We start from the raw sequence: 25,424 nt of genomic DNA on the forward strand, positions 1-25,424 counted from the left end.
TCCCACACCCCACCAGACCCCCCGTCCCACCCCCACCAGACACCCCACCTTGAACAAGGGCTGTGACACAGACACACTACAGACAGCCAACATCTGGCACATGTTGTTTTGTGGTGTACTCCATACTGAGGTTCTCTCACAGCTAGCCTGGTCCCAGATCAGTTTTGCTCTACAGCATGACAATAGTAGTCAGAGGAGTTAGCTACTGCAGATATAGATCTGGGGCCAGGCTAACCTGATCGATTCCTTACATAGAGATCTGGGACCAGGCTAACCTGATAGCTTCTTCACATATAGATCTGGGACCAGGCTAACCTGATAGCTTCTTCACATAGAGATCTGGAGCCAGGCTAACCTGATAGCTTATTCACATAAAGATCTGGTGCCTGGCTAACCTGATAGCGTATTCACATAGAGATCTGGAGCCTGGCTAACCTGATAGCTTCTTCACATAGAGATCTGGGGCCAGGCTAACCTGATAGCTTCTTCACATAGAGATCTGGTGCCTGGCTAACCTGATAGCGTATTCACATAGAGATCTGGAGCCAGGCTAACCTGATAGCTTATTCACATAGAGATCTGGAGCCAGGCTAACCTGATAGCTTCTTCACATAGAGATCTGGAGCTAGGCTAACCTGATAGTTTCTTCAGAGGATGATGATATGGTTGTGTTTGTTATGGTTGCCAGCACCGAGGACTTGTCTCAGTGAGTCTTTATGGTAAAAATGGTATCCTGTGTTGTGTGTCTTCAGAGAGACAGAAGATTGTGGTGATGATACTCAGAACCTATGAGATCCCTGTCCACTAGCCCTGTGGGAGAGGTGGAGGCTTCTGTTTTGTGCCGGACCCGTGTGACAGGACAGCACTGCTGGTAAGGAGGGGTTATTTTCTTTTGTTACTGTATCAGTTCAGCTGTGGGAGGGGTGGGGGGGCAGTGACCCAAAGAGGGCTCTCTCTCGCCCCGGCAAGCACTTCTACAAACACATATCCTCAGACACAAATACACACACGCATGCACACACACACACACACACACACCGGTAGGCAGGGGTATGTGGAGAAGAGGGTTCGGCTAAAAAGGGTTGGTAATGGTATCGAAAAGGTAAACATGGACAGAGAGAAAGGAACAATAGAGAGAGGAGGAGGAGGAGAGGATCTGATTATACAGCAGGTTGTGATACTCATCAGGTCATGGAACCAGTTTCTGGTTTTGAGTAATAAGTGCTGGTAAACTGACTAACTTTATTTGGGCTGTGTGTGATAGGTTGGCCATGATTTGTTGTTGCATCTCTATCACCTCACAGAGCCTGTGTGAATATATTAGCCCTAGTGAGAGTGAATTAGCCCGAGTGAGAGCCTATTAGCCCGAATGAGAGCCTATTAGTTCGAATGACAGCCTATTAGTTCGAATGAGAGCCTATTAGTTCGAATGAGAGCCTATTAGTTCGAATGAGAGCCTATTAGCCTGAATGAGAGCCTATTAGCCCGAATGAGAGCCTATTAGTTCGAATGAGAGCCTATTAGCCCGAATGAGAGCCTATTAGCCCGAATGAGAGCCTATTAGTTCGAATGAGAGCCTATTAGCCCGAGTGAGAGCCTATTAGCCCGAGTGAGAGCGTATTAGCCCGAGTGAGAGCGTATTAGCCCGAGTGAGAGTGTATTAGCCCGAGTGAGAGCCTATTAGCCCGAGTGAGAGCCTATTAGCCCGAGTGAGAGCGTATTAGCCCGAGTGAGAGCGTATTAGCCCGAGTGAGAGTGTATTAGCCCAAGTGAGAGTGTGTGAGAGGAAATAAGCCCTTATGTGAGCGTATTAGAACGAGTGAGAGTGTATTATCCCAAGTGAGTGTTTGTAAGAGCGCATTAGCCCTAGCGAGAGCGCATTAGCCCTAGCGAGAGCGCATTAGCCCTAGCGAGAGAGCATTAGCCCTAGCGAGAGAGCATTAGCCCTAGCGAGAGCGCATTAGACCTAGCGAGAGCGCATTAGCCCTAGCGGTGGCGCATTAGCCCTAGCGGTGGCGCATTAGCCCTAGCGGTGGCGCATTAGCCCTAGCGGTGGCGCATTAGCCCTGGTGGGAGCGCATTTGCCTTGGTGGGAGCGCATTTGCCTTGGTGGGAGCGCATTTGCCTTGGTGGGAGCGCATTTGCCTTGGTGGGTGCGTATTAGCCCCGGTGAGAGTGTATTAGCCCTAGTAAGAGTGTATTAGCCCTAGAGACAGCTTATTAGCCCTCGTTGGAGCGTATTAGCCCTCGTTGGAGCGTATTAGCCCTCGTTGGAGCGTATTAGCCCTCGTTGGAGCGTATTAGCCCTCGTTGGAGCGTATTAGCCCTCGTTGGAGCGTATTAGCCCCAGTGAGAGAGTATTAGCCCCAGTGAGAGAGTATTAGCCCCAGTGAGAGAGTATTAGCCCCAGTGAGAGAGTATTAGCCCCAGTGAGAGAGTATTAGCCCCAGTGAGAGAGTATTAGCCCCAGTGAGAGAGTATTAGCCCCAGTGAGAGAGTATTAGCCCCAGTGAGAGAGTATTAGCCCCAGTGAGAGAGTATTAGCCCCAGTGAGAGAGTATTAGCCCCAGTGAGAGAGTACTAGCCCCAGTGAGAGAGTACTAGCCCCAGTGAGAGAGTACTAGCCCCAGTGAGAGCGTCTCAGCCCCAGTGAGAGCGTCTCAGCCCCAGTGAGAGCGTCTCAGCCCCAGTGAGAGCTTATAAGCCCCAGTGAGAGCGTATAAGCCCCAGTGAGAGCGTATTAGCCCCAGTGAGAGCGTATTAGCCCCAGTGAGAGCGTATTAGCCCCAGTGAGAGCTTATAAGCCCAAGTGAGAGCGTATTAGCCCCAGTGAGAGCGTATTAGCCCCAGTGAGAGCGTATTAGCCCCAGTGAGAGCGTATTAGCCCCAGTGAGAGTGTTCGAGAGAGTGTATTAGCCCCAGTGAGAGCGAATAAGCCCTTATGAGAGCGTATTAGCCCGAGTGAGAGCGTGTAACATCTAGTGAGAGTGTTTGAGTGTATGAGCCTTAGTGAGAGTGTATTAAGCCTAGTGAGTGTATTAAGCCTAGTGAGTGTGTATTAGCCCTAGTGAGAGTGTATTAGCCCTCGTGAGAGCTTATTAGCCCTCGTGAGAGCTTATTAGCCCTCGTGAGAGCTTATTAGCCCTCGTGAGAGCGTATTTGCCCAAGTGAGAGCGCATTAGCCCCAGTGAGAGCGCATTAGCCCAAGTGAGAGCGTATCAGCCCCAGTGAGAGCGCATTAGCCCCAGTGAGAGCGCATTAGCCCCAGTGAGAGCGCATTAGCCCCAGTGAGAGCGCATTAGCTCCAGTGAGAGCGCATTAGCCCCAGTGAGAGTGCATTAGCCAGAGTGAGAGTATTAGCCAGAGTGAGAGTATTAGCCCTAGTGAGTGTATTAGCCCTAGTGAGTGTATTAGCCCTAGTAAGAGCGTATTAGCCCAAGTGAGAGCATTTGTGAGAGTGTATTAACCCTATCAAGAGCGTATTAGCCCCAGTGAGAGCATATTAGCCCCAGTGAGAGCGTATTAGCCCCAGTGAGAGCGTATTAGCCCCAGTGAGAGCGTATTAGCCCTCGTGAGAGTGTTTGAGTGTATTAGCCCTAGTGAGAGTATATTAGCCCTAGTGAGAGCTTTTAAGCCCTAGTGAGTGTGTATTAGTCCTTGTGAGCGTATTAGCGCCAGTGAGAGGGTATTAGCCCCAGTGAGAGGGTATTAGCCCCAGTGAGAGGGTATTAGCCCCAGTGAGAGCTATTAGCCCTAGTGAGAGCTATTAGCCCTAGAGAGCGTATTAGCCCCAGTGAGAGCTATTAGCCCTAGTGAGAGCTATTAGCCCTAGAGAGAGCGTATTAGCCCTAGAGAGCTTTTAGCCCTAGTGAGAGCTATTAGCCCTAGAGAGAGCTATTAGCCCTAGAGAGAGCTATTAGCCCTAGAGAGAGCTATTAGCCCTAGAGAGAGCTATTAGCCCTAGAGAGAGCGTATTAGCCCTAGAGAGAGCGTATTAGCCCTAGAGAGAGCGTATTAGCCCTAGAGAGAGCGTATTAGCCCTAGTGAGAGCTATTGGCCCTAGTGAGAGCTATTGGCCCTAGTGAGAGCTATTAGCCCTAGTGAGAGCTATTAGCCCTAGAGAGAGCTATTAGCCCTAGAGAGAGCGTATTAGCCCTAGAGAGAGCGTATTAGCCCTCGAGAGAGCGTATTAGCCCTAGAGAGAGCTATTAGCCCTAGAGAGAGCTATTAGCCCTAGAGAGAGCGTATTAGCCCTAGTGAGAGCTATTGGCCCTAGTGAGAGCTATTGGCCCTAGTGAGAGCTATTGGCCCTAGTGAGAGCTATTAGCCCTAGTGAGAGAGCGTATTAGCCCTAGTGAGAGAGCGTATTAGCCCTAGAGAGAGAGCTATTAGCCCTAGAGAGACAGCTATTAGCCCTAGAGAGAGAGCTATTAGCCCTAGAGAGAGAGCTATTAGCCCTAGAGAGAGCGTATTAGCCCTAGTGAGAGCTATTAGCCCTAGTGAGAGCTATTAGCCCTAGTGAGAGCTATTAGCCCTAGTGAGAGCTATTAGCCCTAGTGAGAGAGCGTATTAGCCCTAGTGAGAGAGCGTATTAGCCCTAGTGAGAGAGCGTATTAGCCCTAGAGAGAGAGCGTGAGAGAGAGCGTATTAGCCCTAGTGAGAGAGCGTATTAGCCCTAGAGAGAGAGCGTATTAGCCCTAGAGAGCCTCTCTCTAGAGCGTATTAGCCCTAGAGAGGATCCGGGATCTCCCTAGGCCTCTCTCTATCCCTCTCCCTAGCCTCTCTCTATCCCTCTCCCAGGCCTCCCTCTCTATCCCTGGCCTCTCTCTATCCCTCTCCCTAGGCCTCTCTCTATCCCTCTCCCTAGGCCTCTCTCTATCCCTCTCCCTAGGCCTCTCTCTATCCCTCTCCCTAGGCCTCTCTCTATCCCTCTCCCTAGGCCTCTCTCTATCCCTCTCCCTAGGCCTCTCTCTATCCCTCTCCCTAGGCCTCTCTCTATCCCTCTCCCTAGGCCTCTCTATCCCTCTCCCTAGGCCCCATCCCTCTCCCTAGGCCTCTCTCTCCCTCTCCCTAGGCCTCTCTCTATCCCTCTCCCTAGGCCTCTCTCTATCCCTCTCCCTAGGCCTCTCTCTATCCCTCTCCCTTGGCCTCTCTATCCCTCTCCCTTGGCCTCTCTATCCCTCTCTCCCAGGCCTCTCTAGTAGGCCTCTCTATCTCCCCTCTCCCTAGGCCTCTATCCCTCTCCCTCTCCCTATCCCGGCCTCTCCCTCCCTAGGCCTCTCTATCCCTCTCCCTAGGCCTCCCTCTCCCCTCTCCCTAGGCCTCTCTCCCTCTCCCTATCCCTCTCCCTCCCTCTCCCTTGGCCTCTCTATCCCTCTCCCTAGGCCTCTCTATCCCTCTCCCTCTCCCTAGGCCTCTCTATCCCTCTCCCTAGGCCTCGCTCTATCCCTCTCCCTCTCCCTAGGCCTCTCTCTATCCCTCTCCCTCTCCCTAGGCCTCGCTCTCCCTCTCCCTAGGCCTCCCTATCCCTAGGCCTCTCTATCCCTCTCCCTAGGCCTCTCTCTATCCCTCTCCCTAGGCCTCGCTCTATCCCTCCAGGCCTCCTATCCCTCTCCCTAGGCCTCTCTATCCCTCTCCCTAGGCCTCTCTATCTCCTAGGCCTCTCTCTATCCCTCTCCCTAGGCCTCTCTATCCCTCCCCTCCTCTCTATCCTCCCTAGGCTCCCCCTAGGCCTCCCTCTCCCTCTCCCTAGGCCTCGCTCTCCCTCTCCCTAGGCCTCGCTCTCCCTCTCCCTAGGCCTCCCTATCCCTAGGCCTCTCTATCCCTCTCCCTAGGCCTCGCTCTCCCTCTCCCTCTTCCTATCCCTCTCCCTAGGCCTCGCTCTCCCACTCCCTCTCCCTAGGCCTCGCTCTCCCTCTCCCTAGGCCTCCCTCTCCCTCTCCCTAGGCCTCTCTATCCCTCTCCCTCTCCCCAGGCCTCTCTATCCCTCTCCCTCTCCCTAGGCCTCTCTATCCTGCTCCCTCCCCTAGGCCTCTCTATCCCTCTCCCTCGGCCTCTCTATCCCTCTCTATCCCGCTCTCTAGGCCTCTCCATCCCCATCTCTCCATCCCCATCTCTCCCTCCCCATCTCTCCATACCCATCTCTCCATACCTCTCCATCCCCATCTCTAGGCCTCTCCATCCCCATCTCTCCATCCCCATCTCTCCCTCCCCATCTCTCCATACCCATCTCTCCATCCCTCTCCATCCCCATCTCTCTAGGCCTCTCCATCCCCATCTCTCTAGGCCTCTCCATCCCCATCTCTCTAGGCCTCTCCATCCCCATCTCTCTAGGCCTCTCCATCCCCATCTCTCTAGGCCTCTCCATCCCCATCTCTCCATCCCCATCTCTCCAGGCCTCTCCATCCCCATCTCTCCAGGCCTCTCCATCCCCATCTCTCCAGGCCTCTCCATCCCCATCTCTCCAGGCCTCTCCATCCCCATCTCTCCAGGCCTCTCCATCCCCATCTCTCTAGGCCTCTCCATCCCCATCTCTCCCTCTCCATCCCCATCTCTCCAGGCCTCTCCATCCCCATCTCTCCAGGCTCCAGGCTCTCCATCCCCATCTCTCCAGGCCTCTCCATCCCCATCTCTCCATCCCCATCTCTCCAGGCCTCTCCATCCCCATCTCTCCATCCATCTCCATCCCCATCTCCCATCCCCATCTCCAGGCCTCTCCATCCCCATCTCTCTCAGGCCTCTCCATCCCCATCTCTCCCTCTCCATCCCCATCTCTCAGGCCTCTCCATCCCCATCTCTCCAGGCCTCTCCATCCCCATCTCTCCAGGCCTCTCCATCCCCATCTCTCCAGGCCTCTCCATCCCCATCTCTCCAGGCCTCTCCATCCCCATCTCTCCATCCCCATCTCTCTAGGCCTCTCCATCCCCATCTCTCCAGGCCTCTCCATCCCCATCTCTCCAGGCCTCTCCATCCCCATCTCTCCAGGCCTCTCCATCCCCATCTCTCCAGGCCTCTCCATCCCCATCTCTCCAGGCCTCTCCATCCCCATCTCTCCAGGCCTCTCCATCCCCATCTCTCCATCCCCATCTCTCTAGGCCTCTCCATCCCCATCTCTCCATCCCCATCTCCATCCCCATCTCTCCATCCCCCATCAGGCCTCTCCATCCCCATCTCTCCATCCCCAGGCCTCTCCATCCCCATCTCTCCAGGCCTCTCCATCCCCATCTCTCCATCCCCATCTCTCTCCATCCCCATCTCTCCAGGCCTCTCCATCCCCATTCCCCATCTCTCCAGGCCTCTCCATCCCCATCTCTCCAGGCCTCTCCATCCCCATCTCTCCAGGCCTCTCCATCCCCATCTCTCTAGGCCTCTCCATCCCCATCTCTCCAGGCCTCTCCATCCCCATCTCTCCATCCCCATCTCTCCAGGCCTCTCCATCCCCATCTCTCCAGGCCTCTCCATCCCCATCTCTCCATCCCCATCTCTCCAGGCCTCTCCATCCCCATCTCTCCAGGCCTCTCCATCCCCATCTCCATCCCCATCTCTCTAGGCCTCTCCATCCCCATCTCTCTAGGCCTCTCCATCCCCATCTCTCTAGGCCTCTCCATCCCCATCTCTCTCTCCATCCCCATCTCTCCAGGCCTCTCCATCCCCATCTCTCCAGGCCTCTCCATCCCCATCTCTCTAGGCCTCTCCATCCCCATCTCTCTAGGCCTCTCCATCCCCATCTCTCTAGGCCTCTCCATCCCCATCTCTCCAGGCCTCTCCATCCCCATCTCTCCAGGCCTCTCCATCCCCATCTCTCCAGGCTTCTCCCTCCATCCTCTTGAGAAGGAGAGGAAAACTTGTATTCACATTTTTCCCAACGAGTCTCTCTGTCGGAACGGTCAACAGGCGTTCCACTCGGGCGAGCGCTCATTGTGCACGTGAATGGAGGGAGGGGAGAAGGGATAGGGGGATGGAGAGAGAGAGATATGGAGAGGGGAGATTGTGTGTTAAGAGTGCAAACAGGGGGGTACCCTGCCCATTCCTTCTTTCAGCCACATCAAAGCTACTCAAATACACACCCCCTCAAACCCCCCCACCACCTCACACACTCAACCCCAACCTCTCACACACACACACACTCATCCTCAACCCACTCAACCCCAACCCTCGCACACACAACCCCAACCCCTCGCACATACACTCAACCCCAACCCCTCGCACACACACTCATCACTCAACCCAACCCCTCGCAACCCCAACCCCTCACACACTCAACCCCAACCCCTCACACATACACTCAACCCCAACCCCAACCCCAACCCCAACCCCTCACACATACACTCAACCCCAACCCCTCACACATACACTCAACCCCAACCCCTCACACATACACTCAACCCCAACCCCTCTACACCCCTGAGCATCTAGCGTATCACATGACCCTTCGTCAAAAGGCAGTTGGAAAGACGAGGATGTATAACCAGAAATGCCCTTTGGAACATGTGAACATCCAGGTGCCATAATAACTTTGCACCTAAATCAACCATTTATTGGATCATCAAAACCTTCAAGAAGAGCAGTTCAATTGCTGTGAAGAAGGCTTCAGGGTGCCCAAGAAAGTCCAGTAAGCGCCAGGACCGTCTCCTAAAGTTGATTCAGCTGCTGGATGGGGGCACCACCAGTACAGAACTTGCTCAGGAATTGCAGCAGGCAGGTGTGAGTGCATCTGCACACACAGTTAGGCAAAGACTTTTGGAGGAAGGCCTGGTGTCAAGAAGGGCAGCAAAGAAGACACTTCTCTCCAGGAAAAACATCAGGGACAGACTGATATTCTGCAAAAGGTACTGGGATTGGACTGCTGAGGACTGGGATAGTCATTTTCTCTGATGAATCCCCTTTCCTATTGTTTGGGGCATCCAGAAAAAAGCTTGTCCGGAGAAGACAAGGTGAGCGCTACCATCAGTCCTGTGTCATGCCAACAGTAAAGCATCCTGAGCCCATTCATGTGTGGGGTTGCTTCTCAGCCAAGGGACTGGGTTCACTCACAATTTTGCCTAAGAACACATCCATGAATAAAGAATGGTACCAAAACATCCTCTGAGAGCAACTTCTCCCAACCATCCAGGAACAGTTTGGTGGCGAACAATGCCTTTTCCAGCATGATGGAGCTCCTTGCCATAAGGCAAAAGTGATAACTAAGTGGCATGGGGAACAAAACATCGATATTTTGGGTCCATGGCCAGGAAACTCCCCAGACCTTAATCCCATTGAGAACTTGTGGTCAACCCTCAAGAGGCAGTAGACAAACAAAACCCCACAAATTCTGACAAACTCCAAGCATTGATTATGCAAGAATGGGCTGTCATCAGTCAGGATGTGGCCCAGAAGTTAATTGACAGCATGCCAGGGCGGATTGTAGAGGTCTTGAAAAAGAAGGGTCAACACTGCAAATATTGACTCGTTGCATCAACTTCATGTAATTGTCAATAAAAGTCATTGACACTTACGAAATACTTGTAATAATACTTCAGTATTCCATAGTAATATCTGACAAAACAAGACACTGAAGCAGCAAACTTTGTGAAAATTCATATGTGTGTCATTCTCAAAACTTTTGGCCACTACTGTCCATGAAATGACCAAATTGTATGTGGACACATGCTCATAGAACAACTTGTTCCAAAATTCACTAGATGTTGGAAGATTGCTGCAGGGATTTGATTCCATTCAGCCACAAGAACATTATTAAGGTTGGGCACTGATGTTGGGCAATTAGGCCTGGCTCGCAGTCGGCGTTCCAATTCATCCCAAAGGTGTTAGATGGGGTTGAGGTCAGGGCTCTGTACAGGCCAGTCAAGTTCTTCCACACCGATTAACAAACCATTTCTGTACGGACATTGCTTTGTGCACGGGGGAATTGTCATTATGAAACAGGAAAGTTCTGTCCCAAAACTGTTGCCACAAATCATCTAGAATGTCATTGTATGCTGTAGCATTAAGATACACCTTCACTGGAACTAAGGGGCCAAAACCATGAAAAACAGCACCAGACCATTATTCCTCCTCCAGAAACTCTAGTTTGCATTCGGGCAGCGTTCTCCTGGCATCCGCCAAACCCAGATTCATCCACTGGACTGCCAGATAGTGAAGCGCGATTCATCATTCCAGAGAATGTGTGTCGTTGAGTCCAATGGCGGCAAGCTTTACACCACTCCAGCCGACACTTGGCATTGCGCATGGCGATCTTAGGCTCGTGTGCGGCAACTCAGCCATGGAAACCCATTTCATGAAGCTCCCGGCGAACAGTAATTGTGCTATTCAATCAATCCTTATCCCAGTCTGCTGTTCCCACATGCTTCAAGAGTGTCACAATTGTTCCTGTTCCCAAGAAAGCTCAGGTAACTGAACTAAATGACTATCGCCCCGTAGCACTCACTTCCGTCATCATGAAGTGCTTTGAGAGACTAGTCAAGGATCATATGACCTCCACCCTACCTGATACCCTAGACCCACTCCAATAGGTCCACAGATGACAAAATCGCAATCACACTGCCCTAACCCATCTGGAAAAGAAGATTACCTATGTGAGAATGTTGTTCACTCGTCATTAAGCTCGAGACCCTGGGTCTTGACCCCGACCTGTGCAACTGGGTCCTGGACTTCCTGACGGGCCGCCCCCAGGTGGTGAGGGTAGGAAACAACATCTCCACCCCGCTGATCCTCAAAACTGAGGCCCCACAAGGGTGTGTTCTCATCCCTCTCCTGTACTCCCTGTTCACCCATGACTGCATGGCCAGGCACGCCTCCAACTCAATCATTAAGTTTGTAGACGACACTACAGTGGTAGTCTTGATTACCAACAACGACGAGACGGCCTACAGGTAGGAAAGGGAGCAGCCCCTGTCCACATCGACGAGACAGTAGTAGAGAAGGTGGAAAGTTAAGTTCCTCGGCGTACACATCACGGACAAACCGAAATGGTCCACCCACACAGACAGCGTGGTGAAGAAGGTGGAGCAGCGCCTCTTCAACCTCAGGAGGCTGAAGACATTCGGCTTGTCACCAAAAACCCTCAAACTTTTACAGATGCACAATCGAGAGCATCCTGTCGGGGTGTATCACCGCCTGGTACAGCAACTGCTCCACCCACAACCGTAAGGCTCTCCAGAGGGTAGTGAGGTCTGCACAACGCATCACCGGGGGCAAACGACCTGCCCGCCAGGACACCTACACCACCCGATGTCACAGGAAGGCCATAAAGATCATCAAGGACAACAACCACCCGAGCCACTGCCTGTTCACCCCGCTATCATCCAGAAGGCGAGGTCAGTTCAGATGCATCAAAGCAGGGACCGAGAGACTGAAAAACAGCTTCTATCTCAAGGGCATCAGAATGTTAAGCAGCCACCACTAACATTGAGTGGCTGCTGCCAACATACTGGCTCAACTCCAGCCACTTTAATAATGGAAAAATTGATGTAAAAAATGTATCACTAGCCACTTTAAACAATGACACTTAATATAATGTTTACATACCCTACATTACTCATCTCATATGTATATACTGTACTCTATACCATCTACTGCATCTTGCCTATGCCGCTCTGTACCATCACTCATTCACATATCTTTATGTACATATTCTTTATCCCTTTACACATGTGTGTGTAAGGTAGTAGTTGTGGAATTGTTAGGTTAGATTACTCATTGGTTATTACTGCATTGTCAGAACTAGAAGCACAAGCATTTCGCTACACTCGCACTAACATCTACTAACCATGTGTATGTGACAAATAAAATTGGATTTGATTCATGGTAGCATGATTAAATGTACGGTCTTGGGATATCTAACAACAGTATAGGGGCAGCAGGGTAGCCTAGTGGTTAGAGCGTTGGACTAGTAACCGAAAGGTTGCAAGTTCGAATCCCTGAGCTGACAAGGTACAAATCTGTCGTTCTGCCCCTGAACAGGCAGTTAACCCACTGTTCCTAGGCCGTCATTGAAAAAAAGAATTTGTTCTTAACTGACTTGCCGAGTAAAATAAAGGTTAAAAAAAATAAAATATATATATATAGGTAAGTGCTAAAACAGGTACGTGTCAAAATGGGGGATATCCTCCTTTAAGTGGAGGGGTTGCTCTTTTCTGAAACAAACTCCAGATTGTGGCTTTAAGTTAATTAAATGGGCCATATATCTATATCTATATCTCTATATCTATATCTCTATATCTATATCTATATCTATATCTATATCTATATCTATATATATATATATACACACACACATATTTCCAAAATAACTGATGTTTTAATCTATACAATAGTGGTCCTAGTAAATACAAGAATTAAAGTTACCAGCACAGCACATCTATTGACTACACATACACTGAGCATAACAAATCATTAGGAACATCTTCCTAATATTGAGTTGCACCCCCTTTTCCCCTCAGAACAGCCTCAATTTGTTGGGGCATGGACTTTACAGGGTGTTGGGCATGGACTCTACAAGGTGTTCCACAGGGATGCTGGCCCATGTTGACTCCAATGCTTCCCACAGTTGTGTCAAGTTGGCTGGATGTCCTTTGGGTGGTGGACCATTCATGATACACACTGGAAACTGTTGAGTGTGAAAAACCCAGCATTCAAAAAGGCACTTCAATCTTTTGTCTTGCCCATTGACCCTCTGAATGACACACATACACAATCCTTCTTTAACCTGTCTCCTCCCCTTCATCTACACTGATTGAAGAGGATTTAACAAGTGTCATCAATAAGGGATCATAGCCTCCACCTGGATTTACCAGTCTGTGTCAGTCTGTGTCATGGAAAGAGCAGGTGTTCTTAATGTTTTGTATACTCAGTGTGCATTAGAAAGAGCTTATTATCATCTATTCATCTATCTTATTATCATCTATTCATCTATCTTATTATCATATTATCTGAAACAGACTTAAAACTGACATGGTAATGCAAAATGTGTGTTTTGGTAATGAGAGGCCCTTAGCTCAATCTGCAAGTAATAGGAGACAGGCCTTCTGATTCAAAAAACATTTGACCACGTCACTAAAGCCCATTCATGCCTCCATGTCGGTAAGGTAATGCTTCTCTAAGTTTTTCCCAATTCGAGCTTTCATTTCGGCAATGAGGTCATGTGTCGTAAAGGGGTTGTTTGAGAATAAGATGCTCATTCTGAAGGCATACAAGTGAATAAATTAACTTGTGCTCATCTAAGGACTACCTCCTCTCAATGATGCATTATGGGTAAATAACTTTATAAAAAAATAAAAACAACTTTTTACAGCAACTTGAATGTGTTCCGGTAATGAGAAACAATGTTTTTTTTAAACTTTTTACATAATAAATTATAGTTTAACTTCAAACTAGTATACAATTGTTATGATTTATGGACAAACAGCAATATATTTTGTGTATTAATCAAATGAGTTTGTTTTTTTTCTAAAGTAAAAATGTATAATTTAAATCGGGAGGCATTTCGGTCATGAGAATTTGCTGTGAAAATGTACCAAAATGCAGGTGGAAATGTACAATTGATTTGAAATAAGACACCGTGCCATAAATTTGGCATCTTCGTCTTTAGAATGATAGTTGATTGTTGCCGATGCATCATGGTCTTCTAACTCAATTTGCTACTGCCATGGTTACACCTGGTTACATGAAAATCACTCTTATTTAATTTGTATTTAATTTCATCATAAACAAAATGTCTTCTGCAATAACTTGATATGTTGAGTCAGTCCTTGTGATGACAACAGTGGTCGGCCTGATCACCGACAGTGACGAGACAGCCTATAGGGAGGAGGTCATAGACCTGGCCGGGTGGTGCCAGAATAACAACCTATCCCTCAACGTAACTAAGACTTGGCAACGTTGAGATGATTGTGGACTACAGGAAAAGGAGGACCGAGTCCACCCCCATTCTCATCAACGGGGCTGCAGTGGAGCAGGTTGAGAGCGTCAAGTTCCTTGGTGTCCACATCACCAATAAACTAACATGGTCCAAACACACCAAGACAGTCGTGAAGAGGGCACCCCCTCAGTAACAAAACAGATTTGGCATGGGTCCTCCCTCAGTAACCAAAACAGATTGGCATGGGTCCTCCTCCAGATCCTCAAAAGGTTACATCTACCTGTCCACCTATCAGAGGAAGGCCCTGAAAATGGTCATCATCATAGACTGATTGGTTGCATCACTGCCTGAACAGGTAATCAAATGGCTACCCGGCTATTTGTAGTGCTGTGCCCCCCAACCAACCAACTCTCTGTTTATCATATATGCATCAGTCCCTTTAACTATACATTCATGTACATACTACCTCAATTGGGCCGAAACCAGTGCTCCCGCACATTGGCTAGCTGGGCTATCTGCATTGTGTTCCACATCAGGCTACTGCTACTCTCTGTTCATCATATATGCATAGTCAAACCATATCTACATGCATACTACCGCAAAGCAGCCTGACTAACCCGTGTCTGTATGTAGCCTCACTACTGTTATAGCCTCACTACTGTTATAGCCTCTATAGCCTCGCTACTGTTATAGCCTCGCTACTGTTATAGCCTCGCAGTTATAGCCTCGCTACTGTTATAGCCTCGCTACTGTTATAGCCTCGCTACTGTTATAGCCTCGCTACTGTTATAGCCTCGCTACTGTTATAGCCTCGCTACTGTTATAGCCTCGCTACTGTTATAGCCTTGCTACTGTTATAGCCTCGTTACTGTTATTTTTCACTGTCTTTTTACTGTTGTTTTTATTTCTTTACTCACCTATTGTTCACCTAATACCTTTTTGCACTGTTGCTTAGAGCCTGTAAGGAAGCATTTCAATGTGAGGTGAATACCTGTTGTATTTAGCACACGTGAGATTTGCCAAGTTTCTATTCTCCAGCCTACCAAGCAGCAAACTAAGTGTCAGGGTGGTCATCAACAGTAGCATTCTGCATCAAATAACTGTGGCTTTCAGCTTCAGTTGTGTTGCCTGTAGCCTATTAATGCTAATTTCATGTTTTCCTGTCATCATTTTACAGTTCATTGTTAATCAGTTGCTAATTACACTTTTGCCTGAACTGATCCTGGGAAATGCCTCTACGCAAAGCTTCAAACACGCTACCCAATAAACAAATGGTTGGTCCCACAGTCACCACCTGTTTGCAAATGAAGGCTACCCAGCAATGGGTTTCACCACATTGGTTCCCTTAACCATCTGGCACCTGCGCATTCTTACGCTGCTTTTACTACGGTTGTTGCAACAGTGCCTGAGCTCGAGATGTCATTATGTGTTAGACAGTTGGCCCTCGAGGACAGAGGACAGGTTTGTACTACGGATGCTTCCCACCCGTGTATTGGGGGGGATTTTCAGTCTCAGTTGTCTGCAGTTCATTGGTTTACAATACTGATAATTGTTTATCATATTAACCCCATGCATATAATACGAAGCTCTCAGCCAAGGCAGCTCCCCTCCTCATTGACACTTTTGTAGTTTTTATTTACCACCTATTGTTCACCTAATACCTTTTTGCACTGTTGGTTAGAGCCCTTTAACTATACATTCATGTACATACTACTTGTATTTTTGGACAAAAGCTTCAAAACTTCATGGGATTTATTTTCACCCTGACCACTATAATATTCTTCATTAATAATCACAAACAGCTAACACTAAATCATATGAAAGCATTGATGCAAGTAATAAAGATGTCGCCTCCACAACGTGTGTTGAGTTCTACGCATGTATGACTAGGTGTGAAGCAAACATACGTGGTTGAGTTCATTTCATCTAAACCCGGCAGTAAATGTTGGTTTTCATGCTTAATTAAAAAAAAAAAAAAGTCACATAACACTAACTACACTCATACTTATGGTGGTGACTGGCATTCATCATTAAAAGTCCCGATGAGTTGTCATGGTCAAGTCCTTGCCCTTTGGGATGCTCATGGTCAGAGTCCTCTGTAACATTACATTTACTGCGATAGAGTCCTCTGTAAGTCAACATTTGGGATTCATGCGATACAGAGCCCTGAGCGGAGCAGAGCTGTTGTGAAGGAAGTCGTCAAGGAAGTGAGTTGTCAATGTGGAGCTATACAGAGTCCTCTGTAACGTTACAACATTTGGGATGCTCACTCCGATGCGATACAGAGTCCTCTGTAACGTTACAACATTTGGGATGAGATGCGATACAGAGTCCTCTGTAACGTTACAACATTTGGGATGCGCACTCCGATGCGATACAGAGTCCTCTGTAACGTTACAACATTTGGGATGCTCACTCCGATGCGATACAGAGTCCTCTGTAACGTTACAACATTTGGGATGCGCACTCCGATGCGATACAGAGCCCTCTGTAAGGTTACAACATTTGGGATGCTGTAACGTTAAGGTTACAACATTTGGGATGCGCACTCCGATGCGATACGGAGTCCTCTGTAACGTTACAACATTTGGGATGCGCACTCCGATGCCCTCTGTAACGTTACAACATTTGGGATGCCCTCTGTAAGGTAACGTTACAACATTTGGGATGCGCACTCCGATGGAGTCCTCTGTAACGTTACAACATTTGGGATGCGCACAGAGCAACATTTGGGATGCGCACTCCGATGCGATACACCCTCTGTAACGTTACAACATTTGGGATGCGCACTCCGATGCGATACGAGCCCTGTAAGGTTACAACATTTGGGATGCGCACTCCGATGCGAGTCCTCTGTAAGGTTACAACATTTGGGATTACAAGCCCCTTTGGGATTTGGGATGCGCACTCCGATGCGAGCCCTCTGTAACGTTACAACATTTGAGTCCTCTGTAACGGGGATTACAACATTTTGGGATGCACTCCGATGCGATACAGAGCCCGAACGTTACAACATTTGGGATGCGATCCGATGCAGAGTCCTCTGTAAGGTTACAACATTTGGGATGCGCACTCCGATGCGATACAGAGTCCTCTGTAACGTTACAACATTTGGGATGCGCACTCCGATGCGATACAGAGTCCTCTGTAACGTTACAACATTTGGGATGCGCACTCCGATGCGATACGGAGTCCTCTGTAACGTTACAACATTTGGGATGCGCACTCCTGTAACGTTACAACATTTGATGCGCACAGAGTCCTCTGTAACGTTACAACATTTGGGATGCGCACTCCGATGCGATATGCAGAGTCCCTCTGTAAGGTTACAACATTTGGGATGCGCACTCCGATGCGAGCCCCTGTAAGGTTACAACATTTGGGAGCCCTCTGTAACGTTACAACATTTGGGATGCGCACTCCGATGCGATACAGAGCCCTCTGTAAGGTTACAACATTTGGGATGCGCACTCCGATGCGATACAGAGCCCTCTGTAACGTTACAACATTTGGGATGCGCACTCCGATGCGATACAGAGCCCCTGTAAGGTTACAACATTTGGGATGCGCACTCCGGACCACACTTTGGGATGCGCACTCCGGATCAAGGTTACAACATTTGGGATGCGCACTCCGATGCGGTTCATGTTAACCATACAACATTTGGGATGGCATTCAGAGCCCTCTGTAAGGTTACAACATTTGGGATGCGCACTCCGATGCGATACAGAGCCCTCTGTAACATTACAACATTTGGGATGCGCACTCCGATGCGATACGGAGCCTCCGGACCACACTGCCGGATCAAGCTGGCGGTTCTTGTTAACCATACATATGGCATTCCGGCACACGTCTACCCAACCACGCGTGTCCAGTTGTGTAATTTCAACCCTACACATAACAACGTTTGAATCCTGCGCTCAGCGCCTTGCATTGATAAACATTCCATACAACACTTTCCATTACAACATAACTGCACTTGTGTTCTCTTCTTCGCATGCATCTCTTTACATTTAATGATCATTGTTTTCGATCTTTAGATCCAACTGCTGGGGGGGGTGATGCCAGTTACCCAGCAAGGGGCTACCTATCATCAACATCTGGCTCCAATGAGCAGTCCTTGGCCATACACCAAACTATTTAATATGGTTCCATGTTGCATTCTGTCTCTGTTGTTCATTCGGGTAAGCCTTTACTCCATTGAATTGTATTTCACAAAATGTTCAAAATCAGGAAGGCCGGTCTTTTTGAATGAAGTTTAACTTCATCAAGCAGCATAACATAATCCACTCTGTTTCCTACGATACGGGCATAGAGGGGAATGAAAACAAGCGTATCATCATCAACGTAGCGTCATGTTCTTTTCCCTCTTCCTGTTACATGTTGACCAGACCAGACACGTCACGTGCGCGAGCATTGCAAAATACATTTAGAAATCCATGTTATTCAATTATTGCACCCACACTGCTCGCGAGCGTCTGAGTCGCCAAGGGCTACAATAGAAGTCATTCCTATTTCTGACGCAGATCGCGCTGCAAGTCCTGCCTCATTGGTTTATAGAAGCAGGTACCCACATGCAATCTCCTCATTGGTTATACCCATGTGGGTGAAATGTTTTGCCGGTCGTCGTGGTAATAGTATGAAAGTTTAAATGCCAATCACCACACAAGTTCAAATATGAAAAAGCCTGGAAGGAGGAGAGATGACTAGAAATGATTCGGTTGACCATTTTATGTGTGGATTCACTGTCGGAGTAGAGGACCTTGTGCATTTCAGGTAAAATAACTCAATGTTTATATCCCAGGACAAATTAACTAGCAACAGCAAGCTAGCTAAATAGGACAAATTAGCTAGCAACAGCAACCTAGCTAAATAGGACAAGTTAGCTAGCAACAGCAACCTAGCTAAATAGGACAAGTTAGCTAGAAACAGCAAGCTAGCTAAATAGGACAAGTTAGCTAGCAACAGCAAGCTAGCTAAATAGGACAGGTTAGCTAGCAACAGCAAGCTAGCTAAATAGGACAAATTAGCTAGCAACAGCAACTTAGCTAAATAGGACAAGTTAGTTAGCATGTGCAAGCTAGCTAGCTAAATTGCCATACATGTTTAATGCTTTTCGACCTGTCCCCGAACGCAATCACCTGTGTCGTGATTGCGTTCGGTGTAGGGGGACAAAATACATGTATGCACGATGGTGCACGTGCATGGCCGGTTTGGGTTCCGTGTCAGCCATGGGCAGACTGCCATTCACCTATTGACCTTCAGCCTATAAGCACGGCACAATAATTGACATTCTGCACACTTGCGGTTTTAACCTATGGGCTCACTGTTGCAATTATCACTTTCCCCTCTCTCAACCAAATGGGTGTAAACCCATATTTACATTTTAGTCATTTAGCAGACGCACTTATCCATACATTTCGTGATGGTCCCCTGTGGGAATCGAACCATCAACCCTGGTGTTGGAAGCACCATGCTAGCTATACTACCCTTAAGGCTCCGAAGAGCATTCCTCTGAGACGAGGCCATACGCCCAACTATTTAATAAAACTTCATATTGCATTGTCTCCGTTGCTCATTCAGTTAAGCGTGTACTCGAATGAACTATAGTTCAGAAAAATGCTGCAGTGAGTGTGTCCGTCTTCATTCTGTAGTGTGTATTACGACTGTGTGTCCGTCTTCATTCTGTAGTGTGTATTATGACCGTGTGTGTGTGTCCGTCTTCATTCTGTAGTGTGCATTATGACTGTGTGTGTGTGTGTGTGTGTGTGTGTGTGTGTGTGTGTGTGTGTGTGTGTGTGTGTGTGTGTGTGAGAGAGAGTGATGTCTCTGTGTGTTTTCTCTGTCTTCCCTGCAGCATTGAGAGCTCACTGGGGGTTTAGAGAACAGAATGAAACACACACGAGTGTCACCACCACTGAGTTATAACACTCATAACACACAGTGTAACACACACAAGTACAGTACTAGTGTGCACAAGACAAGAACACATACATCAACATGGAACACAATGCGTTCATCAACACAAACATCCGCACTTCAATATGTCAACACACTCGGCTAGGAGTTAGAGGGGGGGGGGGGCAGAGGAGTTAGAGGGGGGGGGGCAGAGGAGTTAGAAGGGAGGGGCAGAGGAGTTAGAAGGGAAGGGCAGAGGAGTTAGAAGGGAGAAGAGGGGTAGAGGAGTTAGAAGGGAGAGGAGGGGTAGAGGAGTTAGAAGGGAGGGGCAGAGGAGTTAGAAGGGAGAGGAGGGGTAGAGGAGTTAGAAGGGGGGGGGCAGAGGAGTTAGAAGGGAGGGGAGGGTCTAAGAGCTGTGAGGGTTTCTGGGTAAGTCTCTAAGAGCTGTGAGGGTTTCTGGGTAAGTCTTTAAGAGCTGTGAGGGTTTCTGGGTAAGTCTTTAAGAGCTGTGAGGGTTTCTGGGTAAGTCTAAGAGCTGTGAGGGTTTCTGGGTAAGTCTAAGAGCTGTGAGGGTTTCTGGGTAAGTCTAAGAGCTGTGAGGGTTTCTGGGTAAGTCTAAGAGCTGTGAGGGTTTCTGGGTAAGTCTAAGAGCTGTGAGGGTTTCTGGGTAAGTCTAAGAGCTGTAAGGGTTTCTGGGTAAGTCTCTAAGAGCTGTGAGGGTTTCTGGGTAAGTCTTTAAGAGCTGTGAGGGTTTCTGGGTAAGTCTTTAAGAGCTGTGAGGGTTTCTGGGTAAGTCTTTAAGAGCTGTGAGGGTTTCTGGGTAAGTCTAAGAGCTGTGAGGGTTTCTGGGTAAGTCTAAGAGCTGTGAGGGTTTCTGGGTAAGTCTAAGAGCTGTGAGGGTTTCTGGGTAAGTCTAAGAGCTGTGAGGGTTTCTGGGTAAGTCTAAGAGCTGTGAGGGTTTCTGGGTTCTGAGCTGTGAGGGTTTCTGGGTAAGTCTAAGAGCTGTGAGGGTTTCTGGGTCTAAGTCTAAGAAGAGCTGTGAGGGTTTCTGGGTAAGTCTAAGAGCTGTGAGGGTTTCTGGGTAAGTCTAAGAGCTGTAAGGGTTTCTGGGTAAGTCTCTAAGAGCTGTGAGGGTTTCTGGGTAAGTCTCTAAGAGCTGTGAGGGTTTCTGGGTAAGTCTAAGAGCTGTGAGGGTTTCTGGGTAAGTCTCTAAGAGCTCTGAGAGTTTCTGGGTAAGTCTCTAAGAGCTCTGAGAGTTTCTGGGTAAGTCTCTAAGAGCTCTGAGAGTTTCTGGGTAAGTCTAAGAGCTGTGAGGGTTTCTGGGTAAGTCTGGATTGTGTTTATTTGCCTATTATTCTTTGCAATATCCAAGCTGTCAAATTGGTTGTTGATCATTACTAGATAACCATTTTCAGTTCTTGCCATAGATTTTCAAGCAGATTGAAGTTAAAAATGTAACTCGGTCAGTCAGGACCATTCACCATCTTCTTAGTAAGCAACTCCAGTGTAGATTTGACCTTGTTGTTTTAGGTTATTGTCCTGCTGAAAGGTGAATTCATCTTTAAATGAAATCCCACATTGGGAAACGGCGGCACTCCAAAAGTTTATACAAAATAAAAAGGACAAAAAAGACATCACCTCATTTCGCCTTTAAAAAAAAACAACTTTCGTCTGAACAGTTCTGCAATTCCCTGCTCGACTGAGAGACCTTACAGATAATTGTATGTGTGGGGTGCAGAGATGAGGTAGTCATTCAAAAATCATGTTAAACACTATTATTGCACACAGTGTAAGTCCATACAACTTATTATGTGACTTGTTAAGCACATTTTGACTCCTGAACTTTATTTTTATTTTTTTACCTTTATTTAACTAGGCAAGTCAGTTAAGAACAAATTCTTATTTTCAATGACGGCCCAGGAACAGTGGGTTAACTGCCAGTTCAGGGGCAGAACGACAGATTTGTACCTTGTCAGCTCGGGGGTTTGAACTTGCAACCTTCCGGTTACTAGTCCAACCACTAGGCTACACTACCGCCCCAACTTATTTAGGCTTCTCATAACAAAGGGCTTGAATACTAATTGACTCAAGACATTTCAGCTTTAATTTCTAACTACTTTGTAACATTTTCAAAAAACATTGTATGTTGGCAAGTGAGAAAAAAAAAAATCTAAATGTAATCCATTTGAAATTCAGGGTGTAACACAAAATGTGGAAAAGGTTAACTAACGGGTTTGAATAGTTTCTGTAGGCCTCTTTAATATATATATATATATATTTATTCAGACGGGGGGGGGGTTCGGTGAACTAGTGTCTAACTGTTGAGGAGGGCCCTTCGTCTCACAGGAACATGGCCCGTTGGCCAACCATCCCCAAATTGGATTCACCCCACCTTAACCCTCCACCTCCTGATCCTCTGCCTCTCTCTGTGTGTACAGGGATACAGAGGGGCTAATTTAATTTAGAGGGTGCGGGGCAGGGGGAGGGAGGGTTGAGGGGGCATTAGTAGCCGTCTGGTGTGATAAGAGCATTCTACTGTGGCAATATGTCTGTATGGGACAAGGTTAACACAGGAAGAGCCGGACACACACACACACACACTGCTCTCTCTCTGACCTGTGCTGGCGGTTCATAGCTGCCACCATGAGAGAGGTCCAGCCCAGACGGTGTCTGTGGTTAGGCTCCACCCCCTCGCCCAGCAACCTGACAGGAAACAGGAACAAGAAGAGGTTACTAAGAAAGCTGTTCTGTTGCTAGGGTTACTATCTGCCTTCAGCTCTCAGGTGCTACCAAACAGACTCGGACAGGAACAACGTAAGATGTGTAGGTTGAGTTCTGTGCCTGAGAGGGACGACGTCGGGCTGTGTTATCTGAGGAGGAGGGGTGTGTTAGTGTGTGTCGGGGGTAACCCGTCTGTGCTCCGCTGGGCGGACGGTGTCTGTGTTGACTGTAAACACACTGTGCCTCACTAACCTGCCCCCCCACACACACACACACACGACCCCCTATACCTCTGCTCTCGAACTAAAACGCTTAACACATCTGTGTAGTCTTGCCTAGCCTACACCATCTGTCCCAACGCTGTAGCAGAGTGACACACGCCATTAAACCTACACACACTTACGTGAATAATGTAAGATAAGGGAACAGACAACATACTGCTGCTACAATAACAGGTGGCAGGTGCCCTTTTCACATCTGTACTCAGAGATGAGATTTACGGGCCTCCCGGGTGGTGCAGTGGTCTACGGGCCTCCCGGGTGGTGCAGTGGTCTACGGGCCTCCCGGGTGGTGCAGTGGTCTACGGGACTCCCGGGTGGTGCAGTGGTCTACGGGACTCCCGGGTGGTGCAGTGGTCTACGGGACTCCCGGGTGGTGCAGTGGTCACTCCCGGGTGGTGCAGTGGTCTACGGGACTCCCGGGTGGTGCAGTGGTCTCTCCCGGGTGGTGCAGTGGTCTACGGGACTCCCGGGTGGTGCAGTGGTCTACGGGACTCCCGGGTGGTGCAGTGGTCTACGGGACTCCCGGGTGGTGCCACCAGAGACTCTTGATTCGAGCCCAGGCTCTGTTGCAGCCAGCTGTATTAAAATCACTCTACTATTATTCTGACATTTCACATTCTTAAAACAAAGTGTTGATTCTAACTGACCTAAGACAGGAAAATTTAACCAGGATTAAATGTCAGGAATTGTGAAAAAACTGATTTTAAATGTATTTGGCTAAGGTGTATGTAAACTTCCGACTTCAACTGTATCTCTGTGATGCGGTCTGACTGCCCTCTACCTCTCACACTAAACAATTTTGTGACTAAAGTAAAAAAACAAAAAAATAAATGCGCCACTCGGGAGCCCATATGCAAGATAGTCTTTCATGGTTGAGGGTTGAAGAGAAATGTACTACTTCTCTTCTAGTCTTTTTAAAGAAACATTTGTGTAGAAAAAGGAGGAAGGGAAGCGTTACTAAGGTACACAATAGTACATTTTGGTAGACAGATGTGTGTTGAAAATGCCAAACCACTTGTAGAATATATTTGCATATACTTCCAAACATACATACCCTACCTGACATGCCACCATGGGTTTCTTCACAGTACCCAAACACAAAACAGATTTAATACATTGCTCAGTTATGTATAGAGCCAGATCATCATGGAATGCTTTGAAAACAGATGTTACTCAGGCAAAAAGAAAGTTTAGCTTTAAAAAAAAACATGTAAAAACATATCACAGCGCCTCTCCTCTTCTAAAGATCTAATTTAACTGGATATATGAATATGTAAATATGAATAGCGTGTACACATGAATCCATGTGTTATTTGATCGTTTTGATGTCTTCACTATTATTAGAAAATGTAGAAAATAGTTTGTTTTTTTAAATACAAATTTAAACCCTTGAATGAGTAGGTATGTCAGGTTGCAGCTGTAAATGAGAACTTGTTCTCAACTAGTCTACCTGGTTAAATAAAGGTGTTCTCAACTAGCCTACCTGGTTAAATAAAGGTGTTCTCAACTCGCCTACCTGGTTAAATAAAGGTGTTCTCAACTCGCCTACCTGGTTAAATAAAGGTGTTCTCAACTCGCCTACCTGGTTAAATAAAGGTGTTCTCAACTAGCCTACCTGGTTAAATAAAGGTGAAATAAAACATGTAAAAAATGTCCAAACCTTTGACTGGTACTGTATATTATTATTTGATGTCCTTGTCTATAACTTTTCTGTACTTTGTCATGTACTAGTATATTTTACATGGACCCCAGGAAGACTAGCTGCTACATGGGCAGTAGTTAATGAGGAACCAACTCAACTAAACAGACATGGACCTCTATCTCCCTCTAGTGGAGACAACTGGGAATACAATGATGTGCAGGTGGTAAACACTTCCAGAAATACTGTCTGCGATGAGACTCCATATGATTAGGACCTCACAGACTTGTGGAGTAATTCATTTTTTCCCCTTCATTTCCTACAGCAGTATAGTAGTGTAGAGAAGTCAGTAAACAATTAAAATGTGTGATTGACTCTATTCCTGGAGACTAGCAGTAATTACCCTAATCATAAATCCCCATCTTGCGAAGATCATAACTTGTAATGTTTGGTGCCTGCTCAACAGGCATGTTATTCTACTGGGTACTTAGCGTAGCCAATCAGAGAGAACGCAACAGCAAGACAATCAGAGGCTCTGGATGTCTCTGTCACATAGAAGTCTTTTGTCTAAATGTAAAAGCTTTTCCCCCTGTACAGACAGTCAGCGTTCCCCTGTACAGACAGTCAGCATTCCCCTGTACAGACAGTCAGCGTTCCCCTGTACAGACAGTCAGCATTCCCCTGTACAGACAGTCAGCATTCCCCTGTACAGACAGTCAGCATTCCCCTCAGCATTCCCCTGTACAGACAGTCAGCATTCCCCTGTACAGACAGTCAGCATTCCCCTGTACAGACAGTCAGCATTCCCCTGTACAGACAGTCAGCATTCCCCTCAGCATTCCCCTGTACAGACAGTCAGCATTCCCCTGTACAGACAGTCAGCATTCCCCTGTACAGACAGTCAGTATGTGTATTGTGTGGAACTCAGGAGTCTCTCAGTGTGTGTGTGTGTGTGTGTGTTTATAATGTACCTTGCCACATCTTGTGAGCTGTTGGTCCTTGCAGCCTCCAGAAGTGCATCACCTGGAAA

The 25,424-nt window shown here is 47.8% G+C and overlaps 1 protein-coding gene across 2 annotated transcripts in view; it reads right to left on the reverse strand.

Moving 5' to 3' along the window:
* LOC135546666 (mitochondrial disaggregase-like) overlaps positions 1–25,424 on the reverse strand; it is a 78,924-nt gene that overhangs the window by 50,540 nt on the left and 2,960 nt on the right. For both annotated transcript variants that reach the window (XM_064975276.1, XM_064975277.1), the window contains exons 2-3: positions 25,366–25,417; positions 22,370–22,456 (exon numbers count right to left, since the gene is read on the reverse strand). In XM_064975276.1, the coding sequence (XP_064831348.1) occupies positions 22,370–22,456; positions 25,366–25,417 (139 nt within the window). The remainder of the gene's footprint in view (positions 1–22,369; positions 22,457–25,365; positions 25,418–25,424) is intronic.

The sequence above is a fragment of the Oncorhynchus masou genome, chromosome 9 (genome assembly GCF_036934945.1).
Source record: "Oncorhynchus masou masou isolate Uvic2021 chromosome 9, UVic_Omas_1.1, whole genome shotgun sequence".
Lineage (NCBI taxonomy): Eukaryota > Metazoa > Chordata > Actinopteri > Salmoniformes > Salmonidae > Oncorhynchus > Oncorhynchus masou.